Raw genomic sequence first — 18,315 nt, forward strand, 5'->3', positions numbered from 1 at the left:
GAGTGAGCCTCGAGCCTCGAGAGCGCGTGCGTTGAGTTGGGTTGGATGGAGTCCGGGTAGTGTGTGTGAGTGGGTTCTTATCCCCCATCCCACTCCACGCCACCGTGCGCTTAAATTGCCCGCTGGTCGTGGGTTAGGTGAGTTTTGGAACGGGTTTGCTCAGGTCCTTCTCCCCATCCTGTACTCCTCACTTTCTTCTTCTGCAACGCATTCCATGCCCGCGAAAGGCCTCATCCGTCGCGCCTTGGATTGCCCTGTATCTTATCTCTCTCATCATCCCGCTCTCTTCTATTCCCATTTGGGCTGCCATTGACCCTTGATTTCCCTGCGTATTGTTTTCGCACCGCTTCAGCCTTAGCCGCGGCTCTGCATTGACATTTTGTTCAATTCGCTTCGCCCTTGTTACTCGTCGGGTAGGGGCAACTATCATCAACTCATCACGAACCCTTGAGCTGGAGCAGCTTTCTGAATCACGACCGCGACTCTCCTCTCTCTTAACCCGCGTGGTATTAATTCGACTTCGCGTCTGTCGCACATCAGCTGTCAAGTCCGACCCCTGCTGTACCATAGCAACTCCGTCGCCAGTTTCAGTGCCGACCTCATGGCGAACCATCACGCGTCGCCGACCATGATGCAAATGCAACAGCATCAGGGCCAGGTGCCCCCGCCCCCTCCGCCGCCGCCTCAGTTTGCGCCATCACATCAGATCGCGGCCATGAATGAGGCTGTCTGGTTGCAGATAGGTTAGTGGTTGTCGCGTCGCGTTGCAAGACAAGACGACATAGGCTGACGTATGTATAGGGAGCTATGCGGAGGTTTTGCGCAATCCAGATGAAGCCATGCACGCATACGAGCGCGCTCTTCAGGCCAACCCCAACTCAACCCAGGCCATGAACGCAATTGGCCTCCTCTACAAGACCCGTGAAGCTTTCGAGAAGGCGCTTGAGTTCTTCCGCGCCATCGTCCAGCTTGAGCCCAACAACGGCGAAGCTTGGGGAAACCTCGGTACGTTTGTTGCCATGATGCGACAACACGACACTGACCAATTACTCAGGGCACTGTTATTTAATGACAGAGAACCTGCAAAAGGCCTATGATGCATACCAACAGGCTTTGGTTAACTTGAGAGACCCCAAGGTGAGTGATTGCACACCAGGCGGAGTATTTGCATTGCTCGCAACATGCTGACAAGACAACGCAGGATCCTATGTTGTGGTATGGTATTGGTATACTGTACGATCGATATGGCAGCTACGATTACGCCGAAGAAGCGTTCTCTCAAGTTATGAACATACAGCCTGATTTCGAGAAAGCAAATGAGATCTACTTCCGACTCGGTATAATATACAAACAACAGAACAAGTGGGTTCAGAGTCTCGAGGTACGTTCTGGTCTTGTGCCCACTTTGGATGCGCATAGCTAACCTTTGCAGTGCTTCAAATACATTGTCAATTCTCCTCCTGGTCCCTTGACGCAGGAAGACATCTGGTTCCAGATTGGACATGTCCATGAGCAGCAGAAGGATGTAAGTGTCTAGCCATAGCAGCAAACATGACGACATGCCTAATTTGATACAGTTCGATAGCGCTAAGGCTGCCTACCAACGTGTCCTGGACCATTCACCCAACCATGCCAAGGTTCTTCAGCAGCTTGGTTGGCTGCATCACCAGCAGAGCAACACGTATGAGAGCCAAGATAGAGCCATCCAATATTTGGAGAAGTCGGTCGGCGCAGGTACGTTATGAACGCAAAACAACTTAATACCCGTTCTAACATGCGACCAGACAATCAAGATGCCCAGAGTTGGTATCTCCTGGGCCGATGCTATATGTCGCAGCAGAAGTATCCAAAAGCTTATGAGGCTTACCAACAAGCTGTTTATAGAGATGGAAAGAACCCAACTTTCTGGTGCTCCATCGGTGTGCTTTACTATCAAATCAACCAGTACAGAGACGCACTTGACGCTTATTCTCGCGCCATCAGGCTGAACCCTTATATCTCAGAAGTTTGGTATGATCTGGGAACTTTGGTATGTTTTATTGGTCAGCCCTTTTCCCCTTGGCTGTATACTGACAACTTGATAGTACGAAAGCTGTAACAACCAAATCACGGATGCTCTTGATGCTTACCAGCGTGCTGCTGAACTTGATCCTAACAACCCCCATATCAAGGCAAGACTTCAGCTCCTTCGCTCTGGTGGTACCAATGGGGGACCTCCTCCTGCTCCTCAGCCTGCAGATGTTCACCCGCAAGCTTACCAGGCCGCTGGCCCCGTTGGACCACAATGGGGAGGATCAACTCAACAGCCGCCTGCTGCCGGTCCTCCACCACCCCCTCAAGGCCCAGGAGAGAACTGGGCGGGCAGACTGTCTAACATCAACCCTCCACCGCAACCTCCCAATCCTTATGAAGCCCGAGGCGAGCCTTTCCGTGGAGGACCTGCACCACCTCTGCGACAACCTAGCCCTCAGCAAGAGCAGCTGCGCCAGCCCTATAACGATCCCAACCGAGGCGGCCCTCGCCGTGGTCAAACACCCCCTCCTCCTCCCGGCCATCAATACTCTCAACCACCGCACGCACCTCCACAATCCCAGCCTTCTGCTCCCGCTTCTGAGCGACGAGTCGCAAATCCTAACTGGGGTGGAGCAACACCGTCAGCATCAGCACCCCCACCCAGCAACATTAATGGCCCCAACGGTCCTAACGGCATGGCTCCTTTCCGACCTACCAACAGCCCTCGACCTGATGGCCGCCCTGTTCATGACAACCGCATGCCTTCGCCAAAATCCGCATACCCTCAGCACCAAGCCCCCCCTCTGTATCCTCAACATCCTGAGATGGCTGCTCAGGGAACTGAGAATGGCCCTCAAGGACCATCCGGACCGCCAGGACCGCCTCCTCCACCCACAGTAGCGGAGGCTGCTATGCAGAGAATGGATGACCGGCCACCTTCAGTCGGCCCCAAGCGCATGCGAGAGTGGGAAGAAGAATCTGCTGCCAAGAAGCAAGCCAGTGAGGAAAACAGAGTTCGACTCGACGACATGCGTCATCGAAGAACGTCTACTCCTCCTCGTGATAACTATCGTCGTAACTCTTCCGAAATTCGACGGGCAGATGATACTCGTCGACCTGATGAACCACGCCGCGAGGAACCCCGCAGACCCGAATCAGCCCCTCGCCATGCCACTGAGAGCTATCATCCCTCAGAAGCAGCCCACCACCCCCCGAGCCACGCCTCTGGTCCCAGCCATTTACCACCAATGCAGCAGCCACCTACTCCGATGTCTGGCGTCGTTCACGAGAAGCCACCAGTATCTGCTACGCCTAAAGAAGATCGCCCCCCAAGTCTGGAACATGCTCCGCCTCCTCCTCGCGCAGCTCCCCCTGCCGAGCCTGAAAGAGCAGCAAGAAAGATGGACGTTGACGAGGACTACGATGACAGTGGGGAAGACGAGAAGAAGGCGACTATTGTCACAAATGGCTCTGGTCCCAGCTCGGCAGCCGGAGATGCCAAGACATCCACTCCCGCGAATGCTGGTGTAAACGGAGTTTCTGGTACCGTCACAAAAGTTGAATGAATGATAATTTGACAGCTGCTTGTTATTTATGAGTTGAAGACATCTCTTATCTGTGCCGATTAGTCTGCCTTTTGTATACCACTATTATCTGGGGGCGTGGTTTCTTTTGTTTGGACGGGGAGGCTCGAGACAGAAATTCAAAACCGGCGGTTATGGTCCTTCTTGGCTACGATTTCACCGGTGAACAAGAATATTATGCACATTAATTTCCTTACTCTGATCAATAAAATTCAGTTGTATCTTGTGTTACTACAAACCGTGTTCTCCATCCAGTGACGTTGGGCTGCAGACATTTCACACTACCCCTGCTAGACATGATCACGCTAGACCACATTCAGAAACCATCAAGGTCACGTGAGAGACTAGAGGGCTACCTTGTCGGTGTAGAATCTAGCCCTCGGATTCTTTCGGTGTCGGCTCGGTGAGTGAGGGATGGTGGGTCTGGGTGAGCACGGGCCACCCCACGAATTTCTAGCGATTCGCTTAAAATTTCGCCCACAGTTTATTTCTTTATCTCTTCTTTCTCAGGCTTTGACAACTCAGGTTCATACTAACCCCCTCAAACCACACAGCCAGCCCAAGATGAGTGTGAGTGAAGATCTCGACAACGAAAGAAATTGCTTCAGTTTGGTTAAACTAACAATATGGACAGCACCGAAAGTATGAGGCTCCCCGCCACGGCTCCCTGGCTTATCTGCCCAGGAAGCGCGCTGCTCGTCACCGTGGAAAGGTCAAGTCGTGAGTATTTTCTGCTGCGCCCACAAGAAGAAAAAAACTTTTTGGCAATCTCTCCCAGCTGAGGAAGATATTGGCTAATGCATTGGGACAAACAGCTTCCCCAAGGATGACCCTAAGAAGCCTGTCCACCTGACAGCCGCTATGGGTTACAAGGCTGGTATGACCACCATCGTTCGTGACCTCGACCGACCTGGCGCCAAGGCCAACAAGAAGGAGGTTGTTGAGGCTGTTACCATCGTCGATACCCCACCTGTACGAACAATGCAGCCCGCTTGGCTATGTGCCTACGGCTAACATCTTTTAGATGATCGTTGTTGGTCTTGTGGGATACATCGAGACTCCCCGAGGCCTGCGATCCCTCACCACCGTCTGGGCCGAGCATCTGGGCGACGAGCTTAAGCGCCGATTCTACAAGAACTGGTACAAGAGCAAGAAGAAGGCTTTCACCAAGTACGCCAAGAAGCACTCCGAGAACAGCGGTGCCTCCATCACCCGCGAGCTCGAGCGCATCAAGAAGTACTGCACCGTCGTCCGTGTCCTCGCCCACACCCAGATCCGAAAGACCCCTCTCAAGCAGAAGAAGGCCCACCTCATGGAGATCCAGGTCAACGGTGGTTCCATCGCCGACAAGGTCTCTTTCGGTCAGGAGCTCTTCGAGAAGCCCGTTGACATTTCCAGCATCTTCGAGCAGGATGAGATGATTGACGTTATTGCCGTCACCAAGGGTCACGGATTCGAGGGTGTTACCGCCCGTTGGGGTACCAAGAAGCTTCCTCGCAAGACTCACAAGGGTCTCCGAAAGGTTGCTTGTATCGGTGCTTGGCATCCTTCCCACGTCCAGTGGACTGTTGCCCGTGCTGGTCAGCGAGGTTACCATCACCGAACCTCGGTCAACCACAAGATCTACCGCATTGGTAAGGGCGATGCTGACGACAACGCCGCCACTGAGATCGATGTCACCAAGAAGACCATCACTCCGTATGTTGACCCAATCTTGCCAGGTATCGGCTGACAATTGCTAACACTTTGATAGTCTCGGTGGTTTCGTCCGCTATGGTGAGGTCAACAACGACTTCGTCATGGTAAAGGGTTCTATCCCTGGTACCAAGAAGCGAGTCATGACTCTCCGAAAGACCATGTTCCCCCAGACCTCCCGAAAAGCCCTCGAGAAGGTCAGCCTCAAGTGGATCGACACCTCGTCCGAGTTCGGACACGGTGCTTTCCAGACTCCTGCGGAGAAGAAGCAGTACCAGGGTACCCTCAAGAAGGATCTTGCCTCCGCTTAGAGCGGCTGCTTGTTTTCTTTCTTGTCTTGACCAATTCATTGCACCGGTGTCGAGGGTTGGTTCGTTACTACTGTACGCCTTGCGTTTGGGCTGGGTTAGGTTATAACTGGCGTGGAACGTAAAAAAAGTCCAGCCAGAAGAGGGATGGCTTTCAAAAATTCTAACGAGATTCCCAATGTTAATATGACTGTACCTTTGTTCTCCGGTGAATGTGTGTTTTGAGTTGTGTTTGTGCCGCCTTCTGTAGCTGTCCAAACGAGACCCAGGTGTCGAGACATGCAGATAGCTACCTACTTGCCTATGTTGTGGCATGACTAGAAATGCTTTGTTACATGTTTTCACTCCATCAACTGCCTCGAACTGTACGGACGCTTTAATTATTGGCCAATTTACTCTGGTTTCGAGATCTCAAGATGTTGATCTAGCACTAACGTCACACTAAGAGTAATGTTTACAATAATATAAGGCAGATATCATACACTTTGCCCAAAAAAGGGGGAAGAGAAAAAAAAGGATACAACACTGTAGTTGTTGCCTTAAGCTTGGTTATACTTTAGACACGCGTTAATATAGGTACTGCTCTATGGTAAGATGTATTTTTCTAGCTTTCTAGGTTTATGCTTGCATTATGTGCAAAGTAAAGTTTATTGTTCCCAAGTGAAGCTCCCACTTGTGGTTCACTTATACTCAAACTTGACCTTGAACTTGACCTTGACCTTGTGCAGTGAATACCTGCTACCTAGTAGTTATACGCGGGGATTGCTCTTGGTTTGTTCATTCCGCTGACTGATACGCAGTCATGGGCAAAAAGAAGAGCAAAAACAATAGCACGGGAGCCGCCTCGAGTGCACCAGCAAAAGCGCCCATTACGACCTCGACTGTCGCAACGGATCCCATACTTGGCTACAGGATCCGAGTTCTTCTCCACGATTTCCTCAACGTTACTAAAGACTCTCGCTCACAGAAGCGCCTCAACTCTACAATCGACGAACACTATATCAGTGGCCCATATTTTGATGGGGGACAAGCAGCGACGGTCAAAGCGGCGATTATAGATGTTGACCTTGTCAAGCATGTTGCAGCTGACGGTATTGAAGATATCGATGGAGATTTGATCTCACAACAAGGGGATAGTTTCGAAACCGCAGTTCGAACACTTCTGGGTGGTTTCCTCGACAAACGACGTGCTAGCGGCGATGCTCGACCGTGCGGACCTCATCATTTGGCGCCTTTATATGCCAAGTTCTTTGGGATTGATTTGGAGGAACTCAAAGAGGATAAGTTCCTAGGTCGTCTGAGGAGGGCCGGCATCTAATCAACCTATCAAAGTGGTAGGGACAAATGCACTATATTCTTGACGGAATGGAACACTGACTACCTTACCCACCTAAGCATTTTAGGATAGTGCTGATCTATGTTGTGATTGGCCGATGTACCCCTGCTGTGAACCTCATACCTGACGTCACCCCACTCCCCAAACTTGCATCTGCATGTTGCGTTACAGCTTTCGACTTGACGCCTGAGCTGAGATCTCTCCCAATGACACTTCGAACTCCTTTCAGACGCCTCCTCAACCTGAATCTCGGCCCTCTTCTTTCTCGAAATCAACCCGTCCTCCCGCGAACGACTGCCTCTCGACACAGCACAAGACTAGTCAGCAACACCAGATCCCTCAACATGTCAAACGACGACGATTACATGGCCTTCCTGAACAAGGCCAACCAAGACACCGGCGCTGGTGCAGCGACTCAAGAAAAGACTACATTCAAGACAAAGGACCGGGGCGCTCAAGTCCCCAAACCCATCAGCGACGTGTGCAAGAACGCCGTATACACATCCGACGCAGACGAGCCCTTCCAAGAGGTTTCTCTCAAGTGGGAGGGCAAGAATGGTCTCCCTAGCGAGTGTAAGAAGTGCACTCCTACCGATGAAGATGATCAACTGACATGCTGTTAGCCGAATTCGCCAAACTCATCAACCACTCCTCCCCGGACTCGGCAGACATCAAGATCCTTGATCCTCTCAACTGGGACTCTCACGGCAAATACACCGACGTCATCGAGGCTGTTCGAGAAGCCTCGCAGGGTAATGATGTTCGTGTATATCAAGTGACGAGAGATGCGACGAGAACCGAGTATTGGGTTGTTTCGCACGCTGACGGCAAGCTGATTGGTGCTAAGGCACTCTCTGTTGAGAGCTGAGCGCGTACCGGTGGACATGTAATGATCTTTTGAGCGTTTTTTACAGGAAATTTATGAGTTAACGTGATGAGTACGCTTGAGTCTGCTGTATTTGTTGACTCGTGCATGACTGCCCGTGTGTAAAGGCCTGACAGAGCACAACTGATCCAATAGCGTGAGACTTCGGCTTAACACTGTGACCCCAAGGCCCTTTCGTTGAGATACAGGTCTCAGCAGCCTCCAGGATCACATATCTTAGTAGTATTGTAACAGCTTTCGAGATTTCTGGCCACCTTGGTTGGCTTGTCCATCCATAATTACCATATATGATAAGCTTGAAACCACCAGAAGTTTGATTTCCAGCTACCCTATGGCGAACGTCTTGGACTTATGCGCATAGACACATACCGTGACGTGATAATGTGTTAGGGCTACATGACAACGGAAACGCACGAGATATGGAACTGGGCTAAGAGTTAATTTCATGTTCATTCCATGTTTTCATTTCTCATAAATGCCCACTGTTGAGCTCGGTATCCTCATATTACCGATCCCTCCTTAAATTTACAGTAACAGAACTCCATTCAATCAAATGCTCCAAGACCGCCGGTAATGCAATAAGCCCAATAAAGAAACATCCATGTCTTTCTTGAAACCTGTTTAATCTGTACGTAGCATGTCTGGCGGCACCGGAGAATCCCTCTTTAGACCAGGACTAGAACCAAGTCTACTGAGAGTATTTTCTGGTAGCATGAGTATGACTTGGCTCTCCTCATCTCGGCGCGCGATTGGAGTTTTGATATCCAAGTCCATCTCACCAGTCATGTGCTGAGACCCTTCTGATACTGAAAGACAACTACTCGTGTCCGACATTTCAACGTCGTTATCCTCTTTCAAGATGCCGCTCAAGCTCTGAAAGCTATCCGTGTTTGGTGTGGGTGCCGTGAGAAAGGTGATGAGGGGTGCCTTGATGGCCGTCACGGGTGTCTTGATCTCTTCAACATCTTTGATTTTGGCAGCCTCAGCTCTCAGAGCAGCAATGGACCCTCCAATGTTCTCGTCATCGCCGTCCTCCTCCTGGCCAATTGTCCATACCCACCGACGCTTCTTCTCCCTCTTCTTGCGCTTTGAGATGCCCTTAGGCCCCGATGGGGAAAGCGGAGTACCTGATGCGGCCAGTCCTGTCATGCGGCGACGCATGTCCTCAAAAGGACCGGGTGTCTGTCCTCCATCCTGAATCTCGTTTGGTGTGAATGCCAAGGCTAGATCGATGGCACTCTGGGGCTGAGGGGGCACGCATGGAGGGGAGTGTGGTGAAGCCTCCTCAACGAGGAGGTCAATGTGAGATTTCGTGTACTTGTTTGTCACAATCTCCTGAGTGAGGGGGTTATTATAGCACACTCTTCGATTTGCTCTATCTTGGAGCCGCCGTGACTGTCGCCGCGGAGACGGAGGAGGAATGGCCGTGGGTGGAGGAAGAGGCGAGTTGCGTAAAATACTGTGAAGTGATCGAGGATGTGTGTAAGGGGCCTGCAGGGTCAACTCAGCAAGAGTTCGTGGGCGAGTAAGAGCACGCTTCTCGGGTTGTGAGCTATCATTCCTTGCTGGGGCCGCGGAAATATCAGCAGGGGAAAAGCTAAAGGCCTTGGGAGTGTTTGAATCCATCGGACCAGCAGACATAGGAGGCGTGGCGGTCATTGTGCTCGGGTAGTTGATTTCCAGTCCTGGATGTGGTGAAGGAGCTGTATCGGATGAAGGAGTCTCAGGGTATGAAGCGACATAGGGCGTAACAACTCTATGTTTCGGGTCCTGTCGTTCCACTGGAGTTGTCAAGCTGAAAGCTTGGAAAGTATTGATGGCAGTAATGGGCTCATGCTGAGATGGGGTTGCTCTTTCGATTGTGGTAACGTAGACATTGGACAGCGTGTTAAAGGCAGTTGGGTCCTTTGGGTCCACTGCATAACTTCTCGATGACCTGGTGGCCGGACTACATGCTGTCTTGATCTGAAGTGAAAGCCGGGGCTTCTTGGGCGGAACTTGAGAAGATGCCATGATGCTAGATGTAGCTGTAGTTGTACTTGATAGGCAGACCAAGAAGGCTGTTGTGCCGGAGTACACAAGAGAGGAGCTGCCAAACTCCCTCGTTGAGTTGCAAGTGACTGTGTCTGTCAACTAACAGACAAGCAACCAACGTCTAACAGGCCTAGGCGGAGACGCTGTTACCGAGAGGTCGGAACCGACAGGGATTATAAAAACGTTGCAATGTCAAAAACGCAGAAACAACACGAACAAACAGCGAGAAACGAGGACTCTGCGTCTATATAGGATGATCGAAAGTGAGACATGCATCTCACTGGATTTTGGGTGGGCGTGGAGACATGACCAGGGCTTTCATCTGCTCTTTGACCCAGTCCCGACACCCAAACAAGCGCCCCTAGGCATGCATGCAGTGTGATAAGCCTTCCATGACCTAGACGCGGAAATATCGGAGGGTTGAGAAGGATTCAGCCGTGGGAGACTCTGGCCTGCCAAAAGCGTAACAAGTTGACGAGGATGTCATTGGCGGGAGCTGTGGTTGGCTCGCCAGAGCAACTTGGTGGGAAGCGTTAGAGGCGCAAGCGCCGAAGTTGAATGTATGATCCTGGTGAGCTTCAACCATGTCCAATCACGCGGCTAACAAGTCGGCTCTTTCACTCGCGCTGGCGTCTATGCAAGAGGATTTCCAATGTCCCCTCCCTTAGACGACATGGCGCCTTGGCATGGAGGAGTTAAGAAGAGAATGACTGGTCATTTGCCCTATCGTCATGTCTTTGAGAACATCTTTTGCTGGTATACCTAAACAAGGACGATCCTTCCCAAGTGTCTAGGGGCTTTTTCGAAAAGTCGGTATGATCCTTCGACGAGAACAATAATCCAACGGCGGCGGGGTGATGCTCAGCCATATTCTAAGCCATGATTTGGACAAGGCTTGCCCTTGTTTTCAAAGCTTCGGCCATCTTTGTTGAAATTGCGCTTGTTTGGTTAGGGCTGACACAAAAGCGCGGATATTCTGCAAACAAACAATAACAATGTGATGAGAAGAGTGATTGTTAACAACAACCAAAGTCCGGAAACAATTGACAAGTGCGGTAAGGATGTCTCGTCCCGATGCAAGTCTTTCAAAACCCAGAGTTTACGCCATTGGCTGGGCCAGACAACCTTCTCTTGCAAATCGAGCATATACTTGGGCGGCTACAGCGCAACTGTGGATGGCTGAAACTGCGTCGTAGTGTATGTCCTGACAAGGATCTAAGCGAGGGACTAGAGTCAGTCTCACTTGAGTTGAGAAGGATCGGAGACAGTTGAAGAAGTGGCTGGATCGTACAGACAAGATGCTGAATTCTCCTGCGAGATTGTGACTGTATATCGAACCGAGCATTGAGTCCATCTACTCGTCAAAAGCACGGATGAGGTGTGGGTGTTTGCAGTATTCCTGAGAATGACTGACATACAGCATGTCACATAATGGGTACCGCACCCGTAACTCTTTTACTGTTGTCCTTTGAAAATTGATTTCTACCGCTTTATCGCAATGAAGAAAGTCAAATTATGAGCTTATTCGCTGTGGATGCGAACGCGAGGGTACCATGTGTCGAGAGGGGGAGAGAGAGAGAATCGCATGAAACAAAATTGTAGATATCGCGTCTATTTCTGCACCAGATCAGATTCGAAAAACAAGACCTTTTTTGCTCTTCGGGCGATTAAATCCAAGGTGATTCATTCCATCAAGAAAACCAATCGTTGTTTGCTGGTATGGGTAACATGATGATGATGATGCAGGGCGTGGTGTAAGTCACATCCATAGATTTGGATGTAGGGACGCATCGACGCCTCAGGCAACCCCCATCGTGGACAGACGCAGCGCCTGCCTGGGCACGGGCACCTTCCGTAAGGTACCTACCCTACCTTTCTTACCCTTCTTACCTTTCTTACCTTAGTACTTCCTACCTACCTACTAAGGTACTAGGTAGTAGCTTGGGGACCTACTGTACCACTAATTTAGAAGGCAACACCGCTAACTTGCAGCCCACCTCAAGCACAACGTGAACGAGCACCCGAACTGATGGTGCATTCCCAGAATTTCATGGCCAGAATTGATTCCCTTTGCCGACTATTCCATTGCACGCTTCTGCATTGTTCGAATTCACATGATCGCGGCTTCAAATAAACTGGCTATTTGAACATCCTAGACCTGAACTTCGAGTTGTATTTCACTCTCGACAACTTCCATCCGTCCGCTCGCACATGAAACCTGAGCCCATGTTCCCCAATCCTTCACCCATTAGTTAGGTTGGCAGCCATAATCAAGGATGGAGCCGCCGAGGAAGAAGAGACCTAAGAGGGATGACGCTCGAACTATCTTGCAATTCGTGCGTTCCAGCCACCAAGCTCCAATCATAGCCTTGGTCGTTGCTAACTGGCTGCACTGTATAGGACTACGACTGTTTCTATGCACAGGTCTTTGAGAACAAGGACGCAAAGCTCAAAAAACTGCCATTGGGCGTCAAGCAAAAGAACTGTCTAGCGACTTGCAACTACAATGCTCGGGCTCGCGGTCTCACAAAGCTTATGTCCGTCTCCGAAGCGAAAAGATTGTGCCCGGAGCTTGTCCTCGTCGACGGCGAAGACCTCACCCCCTTCCGTGATATGAGCAAGACACTATTCAACTTCTTTAAAACCTTTTCCTGGAACCGCAAAGTTGAACGTCTGGGATTTGATGAGGTGTTCATGGGTATGTTGTCATCTCGCAACCTAAACAAATTATAGTATTGGCTAAGACCACAATGCTCTCGCAGACGTAACGGATATCATTGAGTACAACTTATCCTGCCTCAACCGGGCATCCCTAGAAGAGTCTTTCTTTTGCCTTTCTAAAAGTGATCCTGAACAAGGATTTCACTGCGATGTGACGAGGATTGCCGGATGTGTTGAAGGCTTGGCCATTTCTACCCCTGACCTAAGCAACCCAGCCTATATGCGCCTCACATTGGGATCACATTTTGCCCAGTTCCTACGACAGCAGGTGGAAGAAAAATATGGGTTTACATCCACCTGTGGGATCTCTACCAACAAGATGCTCAGCAAACTTGTCGGCAGCAAGAATAAGCCTAGAAACCAAACGACACTAATGGCTATTACTGAAGACGAGGTTATCGCCTTCGTAGACACCCACAAATTGCGAAGAATTCCCGGGCTAGGGTTTAAAACGGCTCAGGTACTAGGTACTCACGCTGGTGCTGACATGAGTAAAGGTGTATCCGAGATCCCAGAGTTGAGTGACAATCCTGTGACAGTTGCCGAGGTGCGCCTCCACCCTGACATCTCGCCCGGAGCAATAGAAAAACTACTTACTGGGCCTGGGTCAGAGAAAGGGGTAGGTGTACGAATCTGGAGCTTGCTACATGGAATCGATGCAACTGAGGTTAAGGAAGCCAGCGATGTGCCAACCCAGATTAGCATCGAAGATACCTATAAGGGCTTGAATACGCTGGCACAAATAACGGAAGAGCTACACAAGCTATCATGCTCACTCATTCGAAGAATGAGAACAGATCTTCTCGTACCTGACGATGGGGCAGACACTCCAGGGGCACAAAAATGGATTGCCCGACCAAAGACATTGCGATTAGCGCTCAGGACATGGGCGTATCTGCACTCAGCGCAAGGTCAGAATTACAGTCGCGTCTCTCGATCTGGGTCTTTACCGCATTTTATCTTTGATTCCAAAGATGACATAGCTCATATTGCGGAACGGCTTGTTAGTGAAGCTCTGTTACCACTGCTCCGGCGTCTGTCACCGGAGAAGGGACAGCGGTGGAATCTACAGATGCTCAATATCTGCGTGGCAAACATGGTCGTTGGTGCAGCGGATGACAAGTCGGGAGCAGGCAGGGATATATCTGTCATGTTCAAACGTCAAGACGAAGTACTGAAGCCCTTTCAAGTGGTGGAAGACAAGCATGTTGCACAGAGTGAGGAAATTGCACAAACGGTGTTAGAAGGCGACGGTGACGACGAAGAAGACAATGATTGGGACATGGGTGACAATGCATTATGCCCTCTTTGTGGTCATTGTATTCCTTTGTTCGCTGTGTCGGCGCATCAGAGATATCATGAAATGGAAGGGTCTGAATAGGGATGCAGTGTCCCATGTGCTTTGACCATGCTATTTGCCAGGCACAAGTATGATCTGTTCTTTGCTTCTATCCTTTCCCCACTCGGACTATTATTTTTGAAAGGCGCCAAAGCACAGAGATGCGATATTCTCATACAAAGTTTCCAGTTGCAACGCATCGATTTTGCAGCCGTCACGCGGCCCGCCTCACGCTCACCGATGGCTCGACCGAAATACGGTAACACAACCCTCTGATTTGTACATCGATTAGCCACGATACACCGGGTAGTGAAGCCGAATGTCTTTGCGTGACACTCGTAGCTCGATTGCTTTGACATGCTCGATTGAATGACAATGTGGCTGGTATGCTTGATCGCTACAATATCGACCTGTAGCCTGGTTCCAAACGTCCACACTTATATACATCCGCACTGTTAGTTTAACCAATGCTAGGGTTGGTCATGTCTTTCACCCAGACATCTTCTTATCGATTAACAGCTCAAAGGGTACCAAACAGCCTCCGTCCGGGTTGCAAGTAACACAACGTCGCGGAGTTACAGCCCCCTTCATCCAGAGGTCAAAGTATCTTCTGTTGTGTGCAGTGATAGTCTTGATGAAAAGTTTGTCGGAAGGATTCAGGATAAAACGAATATTATAATAGAATGTGACAGTGGCAATCAAACTGTAAAAAAAGATGTCGAGTTTCACTGACCTGACCGGTAACATGCAGATACATAAGGCGTAGCCAAGTGAAGCGATCCGGGTCCATACCTTTCTGTCTACCAATACATACACTCGTAGGTACTAGACGAGTAGCTGCACGCAGTGAGCCGAATGACCCCATACACATCGTACATTGTGACACTGCTGTACCCGCGTTTGCCCCCCCGGTCTGCGGGAGTTGGGTACCTACTGTACCTAGTAGGTAGGCGAGCATTTTGAGGCAAAGGTGGTATATACCTTAGTACATAGGAGGTATATATGGAGTGGTTGATCTAACTGGTACTGAGCCGGCAGCAGCAGCCAGTCACATTCGGCTGCCAGCTGGCGACACTGTCAAATCCTCTGGTGAAGCATCATCCTGAAGGTGCACCGCATTCACTCCTGCCTTCCCTGACTTCCTTCCATTGTCACCTCGTCGCCTCCCTTCCCACTTTCCTCCGTATTTTACTTTCTCCCATAACTCCTTCCTTTCATGAACTTCTTCCTCGCTGTATCCGCGTTGTAAACATGCAAAGCAAGAACTCTGCTGCGGAAACCACGCGACTGTATCCGTATCTTTCCTTCCACTTGGCATGTTGCCTTCTCTTCTTCTTCTTCTTCTTCTTTCTGTCTGCCTTCTATTCTCATCCGGCCATTCGCTGTTGGTAACTTCACTTCCACCGCTACCAACAACTACTTCTGGTGCTTTTGTTCGCTCTCTTTAATTGTTCGCTCGGCTTTGCTATACCAACTACATCGAGCCGGTCACTTGTTTACGACTTCTGTTTGACTGATTTGACTATATGTTTTCCATGGTTGAGATGCCCAGCACTAGACACATTTCAGTCTAAGAAGCAACTTAAGCCCAGGTGTTTGTTGTGTTGATCGTCTGCGCCTTTCACTGATACCACAATTTGACGCAACTTGATCATCGTTAACACTCAAAGCACTCATACTATCACGATCCTGACCTCTACAAACGAAAAGAAGACTGTTTGAGATCGACACCAGGAATTATCGTCAGATATCCGCCTTAACCAAGCAGGTCTGTCAGCCATCTAGCTTTCAAGGATTCCAAACACCAAAGTCATGGCTCGAGGTGGACGAGGAAGTCCAGTCCCTCGCCGGCCAGTGGACCTGACCGGTGTTATCTCTATCGCTGAGAAGAACGACTTGAACACTCTTATCACTGCCATTACAGAGAAGCTTCACAACGACATCAGCGTCATATTTGATTCTCCTCCTGTCACACCTACTCTGGGAGACTTGGGCGACATCGGCCATCATCACTGGCTAGCTTTGTCACTCAAGACGAATGGAAAAGAGAACGTGAAACCTCGAGCTTCTTCTATCTGCAAACCTGTAGCAAAGGTGTCACAGAAGGCTGCTGATGCAAGTCAGTCCCCAGATACAGAGAACTCAGAGAACAGTATGCCTCAGCTGAGAGAGCTTAAGAAAGAGGCTCTTATCTTCTTCCGAAAGTGGCAGTCAATCTTTCTGCAGCGTCTTCGCGATATAAGTGTCATGGAATCAAATGGTTCTCAGTCTAACAGTCGTGGCCGTGGCCGTGGAACTGCACGAGCTGTACGAGGTGGACGCGTGGCTCGTGGTGGGAGAGGGGGTGGTCGCGGAGGCACTGGAGGTGTTGAAGGTCTAACACTGGCAACTGGTGGGTTAACACAAGTTCCTTGGCGGTTTGACTTTCTCTGTTGAAGGCATATGAGTGTTTTCAAAGCTGATGTTAACCAGGTACCCCCCGCACCCCTTCAAATCACGTTGATCGTGAACTATCTCGCCGTTTCCCCCCTATTCCAACTTCCCTCTGGACTTTGCCACTCGATAAGCGCAAGTTGTTGCTGCACATCTCACTTTTGATTCTTATCTCGCTTCAGGAGTATACTGCATATGCTCGTATGACTCTTCTGAACCTGACCTCATCCCTGAACCTCCCCCTGAAGGTGCTTCATGAGGAAGAGAAGCGCATCGCGGAGGGTTTCAGCCAACTTGCAGTTGACGCAGCCATTGAGCAAGCGTCTGAGCCGGATCAAGATGAAAATAAACCTGTCCTAAAATCAAAGGCACGAATCGCTGCCATGACTGGACCCTTCCGGCTTGGAACACAGCTCATTGCTGTCGGTATCGGAACTCCCCATGGTGGGCTTGGACTGCGACTTCCAAACGCTGCTGGTCTCCTGGGACCTATGGCAGACAACGGCCCTTCTACTGGCTCGATGCTTGGGATTTACATGGCACGACCCACTGAGAAAATGATTGAGTCGTTCTCCCGAGACATTCAGGACTTTGGACTTGTTCCTACCCGCGGAGGACTTCAAGGGGATTATGTTGATGCAAAAGCTATCCCAGCCAGCTGCCGACGATTGCGCTTGGTGATTGCTATGAACGGTTGGGTAACAGACAAGGATAACCTCATTGGGCCTTGGAAGATTCTTGGAGATAATGGGGAGGTTTACGTTCTGCGATGGGAAATGAACGTCCTCAACAACATAGGTACTGCGCTCGAGACGGTTGTGAAAAGCTCAGCCTGGGCCGCTGCCAAGAAAGCTATATCTTCGCGAACAAGTACGTTGAAGGTTCTTACGATTAGGGAAAAACACTGACAAAAAATAGTTTTCACAAGCCTTATCGAAGCTACCTGGCCAATGGAGCTCATGAAAGTGAGCAAGATCATTGATAACCCCTGGAGCATGGGCATGGTCCGCGCTGAGAAAGCCGGTGCTGTGCTGGCCGACGCTGTGATGCGCAGCAAGATTCAAGGAGACCGCCCTGTATCCCTCATTGGGTTCAGCTTGGCAGCCCGAGCTATCTATGTTTGTCTGATGATTCTTGCCGAAAGGCGTCAGTTCGGCCTCATCGATTCCGTCGTCTTGATGGGCACACCCGCTCCTTCAGAGAGCCGAGTTTGGTTGACCCTCAAGAGTGTTGTGTCTGGTCGGCTAATCAACGTCTTTTCAGAAAGTGACTATCTTTTAGGGTTTTTGTATCGTACATCCAACATTCACTTCGGCGTGGCAGGCCTGCAACGAATCCAGGGAGCGGATGGTGTCGAAAACCACGACGTTAGCAACCTTGTGAACGGACATTTGCGTTATTCCACCCTGGTTGGAAAGATTCTCAAGGATATTCACTGGGAGGACCTGGACCTGAACGCCTAGAAAGCGGAGAAGCTGCGCAGGACCACTTAGAACGAGAAAAGTGTCGGCATCATATTAGTAAGGACTGGACAGGATGAGAGTATCTTTGCTAGCGGAACACCAACAAGATTGCAGAAGCAAGGTTTACATGTAAGATTAACACCAAAGTGCATCTTAGATTCACATTCCCATAGGGATTGGGTGGTCATTAACGATCTTCTTTCTTGTATGAATCTCGTAGCCTTAAACTCCCTCAATTCCAAAGCCTTGACAAAAGGCAGCACTCCTGTCCTGCCCCTTATGCTGATGTGTATGCTAACGACAATTACCATGCATATATGTACGTCTGTATGCTCTAGTTGAGAAGTGGTGAACCTAAACATCCAGCCATATTGAGCAAATCGGGGATCCAATATTTGTCTATTATAGACGAGATGCAATGCACTCTCTTGCCTCCCTTCACTCCACCTTCTTCTCATTGGAGCTGTGCGTGCTTATGCAGTAACATCTGACAGTTCCACCTTT

The 18,315-nt window shown here is 50.0% G+C and overlaps 7 protein-coding genes across 7 annotated transcripts; 6 read left to right on the plus strand and 1 right to left on the minus strand.

Annotated features, from left to right (window-relative positions):
- Nucleotides 1-601: 601 nt before the first annotated feature.
- On the plus strand, nucleotides 602-3,578 carry FMAN_05959 (putative TPR-containing protein Mql1; the record flags this gene model as incomplete). The annotated part of the gene is made up of 8 exons (XM_041827321.1): nucleotides 602-743; nucleotides 802-1,005; nucleotides 1,055-1,137; nucleotides 1,202-1,381; nucleotides 1,433-1,525; nucleotides 1,578-1,734; nucleotides 1,785-2,029; nucleotides 2,085-3,578. The coding sequence occupies 8 exons, from the start codon at nucleotides 602-604 to the stop codon at nucleotides 3,576-3,578; spliced, it is 2,598 nt and encodes an 865-aa protein (XP_041678295.1).
- A 582-nt stretch (nucleotides 3,579-4,160) lies between these two features.
- Nucleotides 4,161-5,602, plus strand: FMAN_05958 (putative 60s ribosomal protein l3 (rpl3); the record flags this gene model as incomplete). Its single annotated transcript, XM_041827322.1, has 5 exons — nucleotides 4,161-4,166; nucleotides 4,231-4,316; nucleotides 4,412-4,568; nucleotides 4,621-5,294; nucleotides 5,350-5,602. The coding sequence occupies 5 exons, from the start codon at nucleotides 4,161-4,163 to the stop codon at nucleotides 5,600-5,602; spliced, it is 1,176 nt and encodes a 391-aa protein (XP_041678296.1).
- Nucleotides 5,603-6,401: 799 nt separating this feature from the next.
- On the plus strand, nucleotides 6,402-6,917 carry FMAN_05957 (uncharacterized protein; the record flags this gene model as incomplete). The annotated part of the gene is made up of 1 exon (XM_041827323.1): nucleotides 6,402-6,917. One exon carries the CDS (start codon nucleotides 6,402-6,404, stop codon nucleotides 6,915-6,917), a length of 516 nt encoding a protein of 171 aa, XP_041678297.1.
- A 362-nt stretch (nucleotides 6,918-7,279) lies between these two features.
- FMAN_05956 (uncharacterized protein) lies at nucleotides 7,280-7,803 on the plus strand (the record flags this gene model as incomplete). Its single annotated transcript, XM_041827324.1, has 2 exons — nucleotides 7,280-7,508; nucleotides 7,559-7,803. 2 exons carry the CDS (start codon nucleotides 7,280-7,282, stop codon nucleotides 7,801-7,803), a joined length of 474 nt encoding a protein of 157 aa, XP_041678298.1.
- A 639-nt stretch (nucleotides 7,804-8,442) lies between these two features.
- On the minus strand, nucleotides 8,443-9,834 carry FMAN_05955 (uncharacterized protein; the record flags this gene model as incomplete). Its single annotated transcript, XM_041827325.1, has 1 exon — nucleotides 8,443-9,834. One exon carries the CDS (start codon nucleotides 9,832-9,834, stop codon nucleotides 8,443-8,445), a length of 1,392 nt encoding a protein of 463 aa, XP_041678299.1.
- Nucleotides 9,835-12,131: 2,297 nt separating this feature from the next.
- On the plus strand, nucleotides 12,132-13,957 carry FMAN_05954 (uncharacterized protein; the record flags this gene model as incomplete). The annotated part of the gene is made up of 3 exons (XM_041827326.1): nucleotides 12,132-12,191; nucleotides 12,256-12,553; nucleotides 12,618-13,957. The coding sequence occupies 3 exons, from the start codon at nucleotides 12,132-12,134 to the stop codon at nucleotides 13,955-13,957; spliced, it is 1,698 nt and encodes a 565-aa protein (XP_041678300.1).
- A 1,770-nt stretch (nucleotides 13,958-15,727) lies between these two features.
- FMAN_05953 (uncharacterized protein) lies at nucleotides 15,728-17,811 on the plus strand (the record flags this gene model as incomplete). The annotated part of the gene is made up of 3 exons (XM_041827327.1): nucleotides 15,728-16,307; nucleotides 16,388-17,218; nucleotides 17,267-17,811. 3 exons carry the CDS (start codon nucleotides 15,728-15,730, stop codon nucleotides 17,809-17,811), a joined length of 1,956 nt encoding a protein of 651 aa, XP_041678301.1.
- Nucleotides 17,812-18,315: the final 504 nt, after the last annotated feature.

This window comes from Fusarium mangiferae, assembly GCF_900044065.1.
Source record: "Fusarium mangiferae strain MRC7560 genome assembly, contig: FMAN_scaffold002, whole genome shotgun sequence".
NCBI lineage: Eukaryota > Fungi > Ascomycota > Sordariomycetes > Hypocreales > Nectriaceae > Fusarium > Fusarium mangiferae.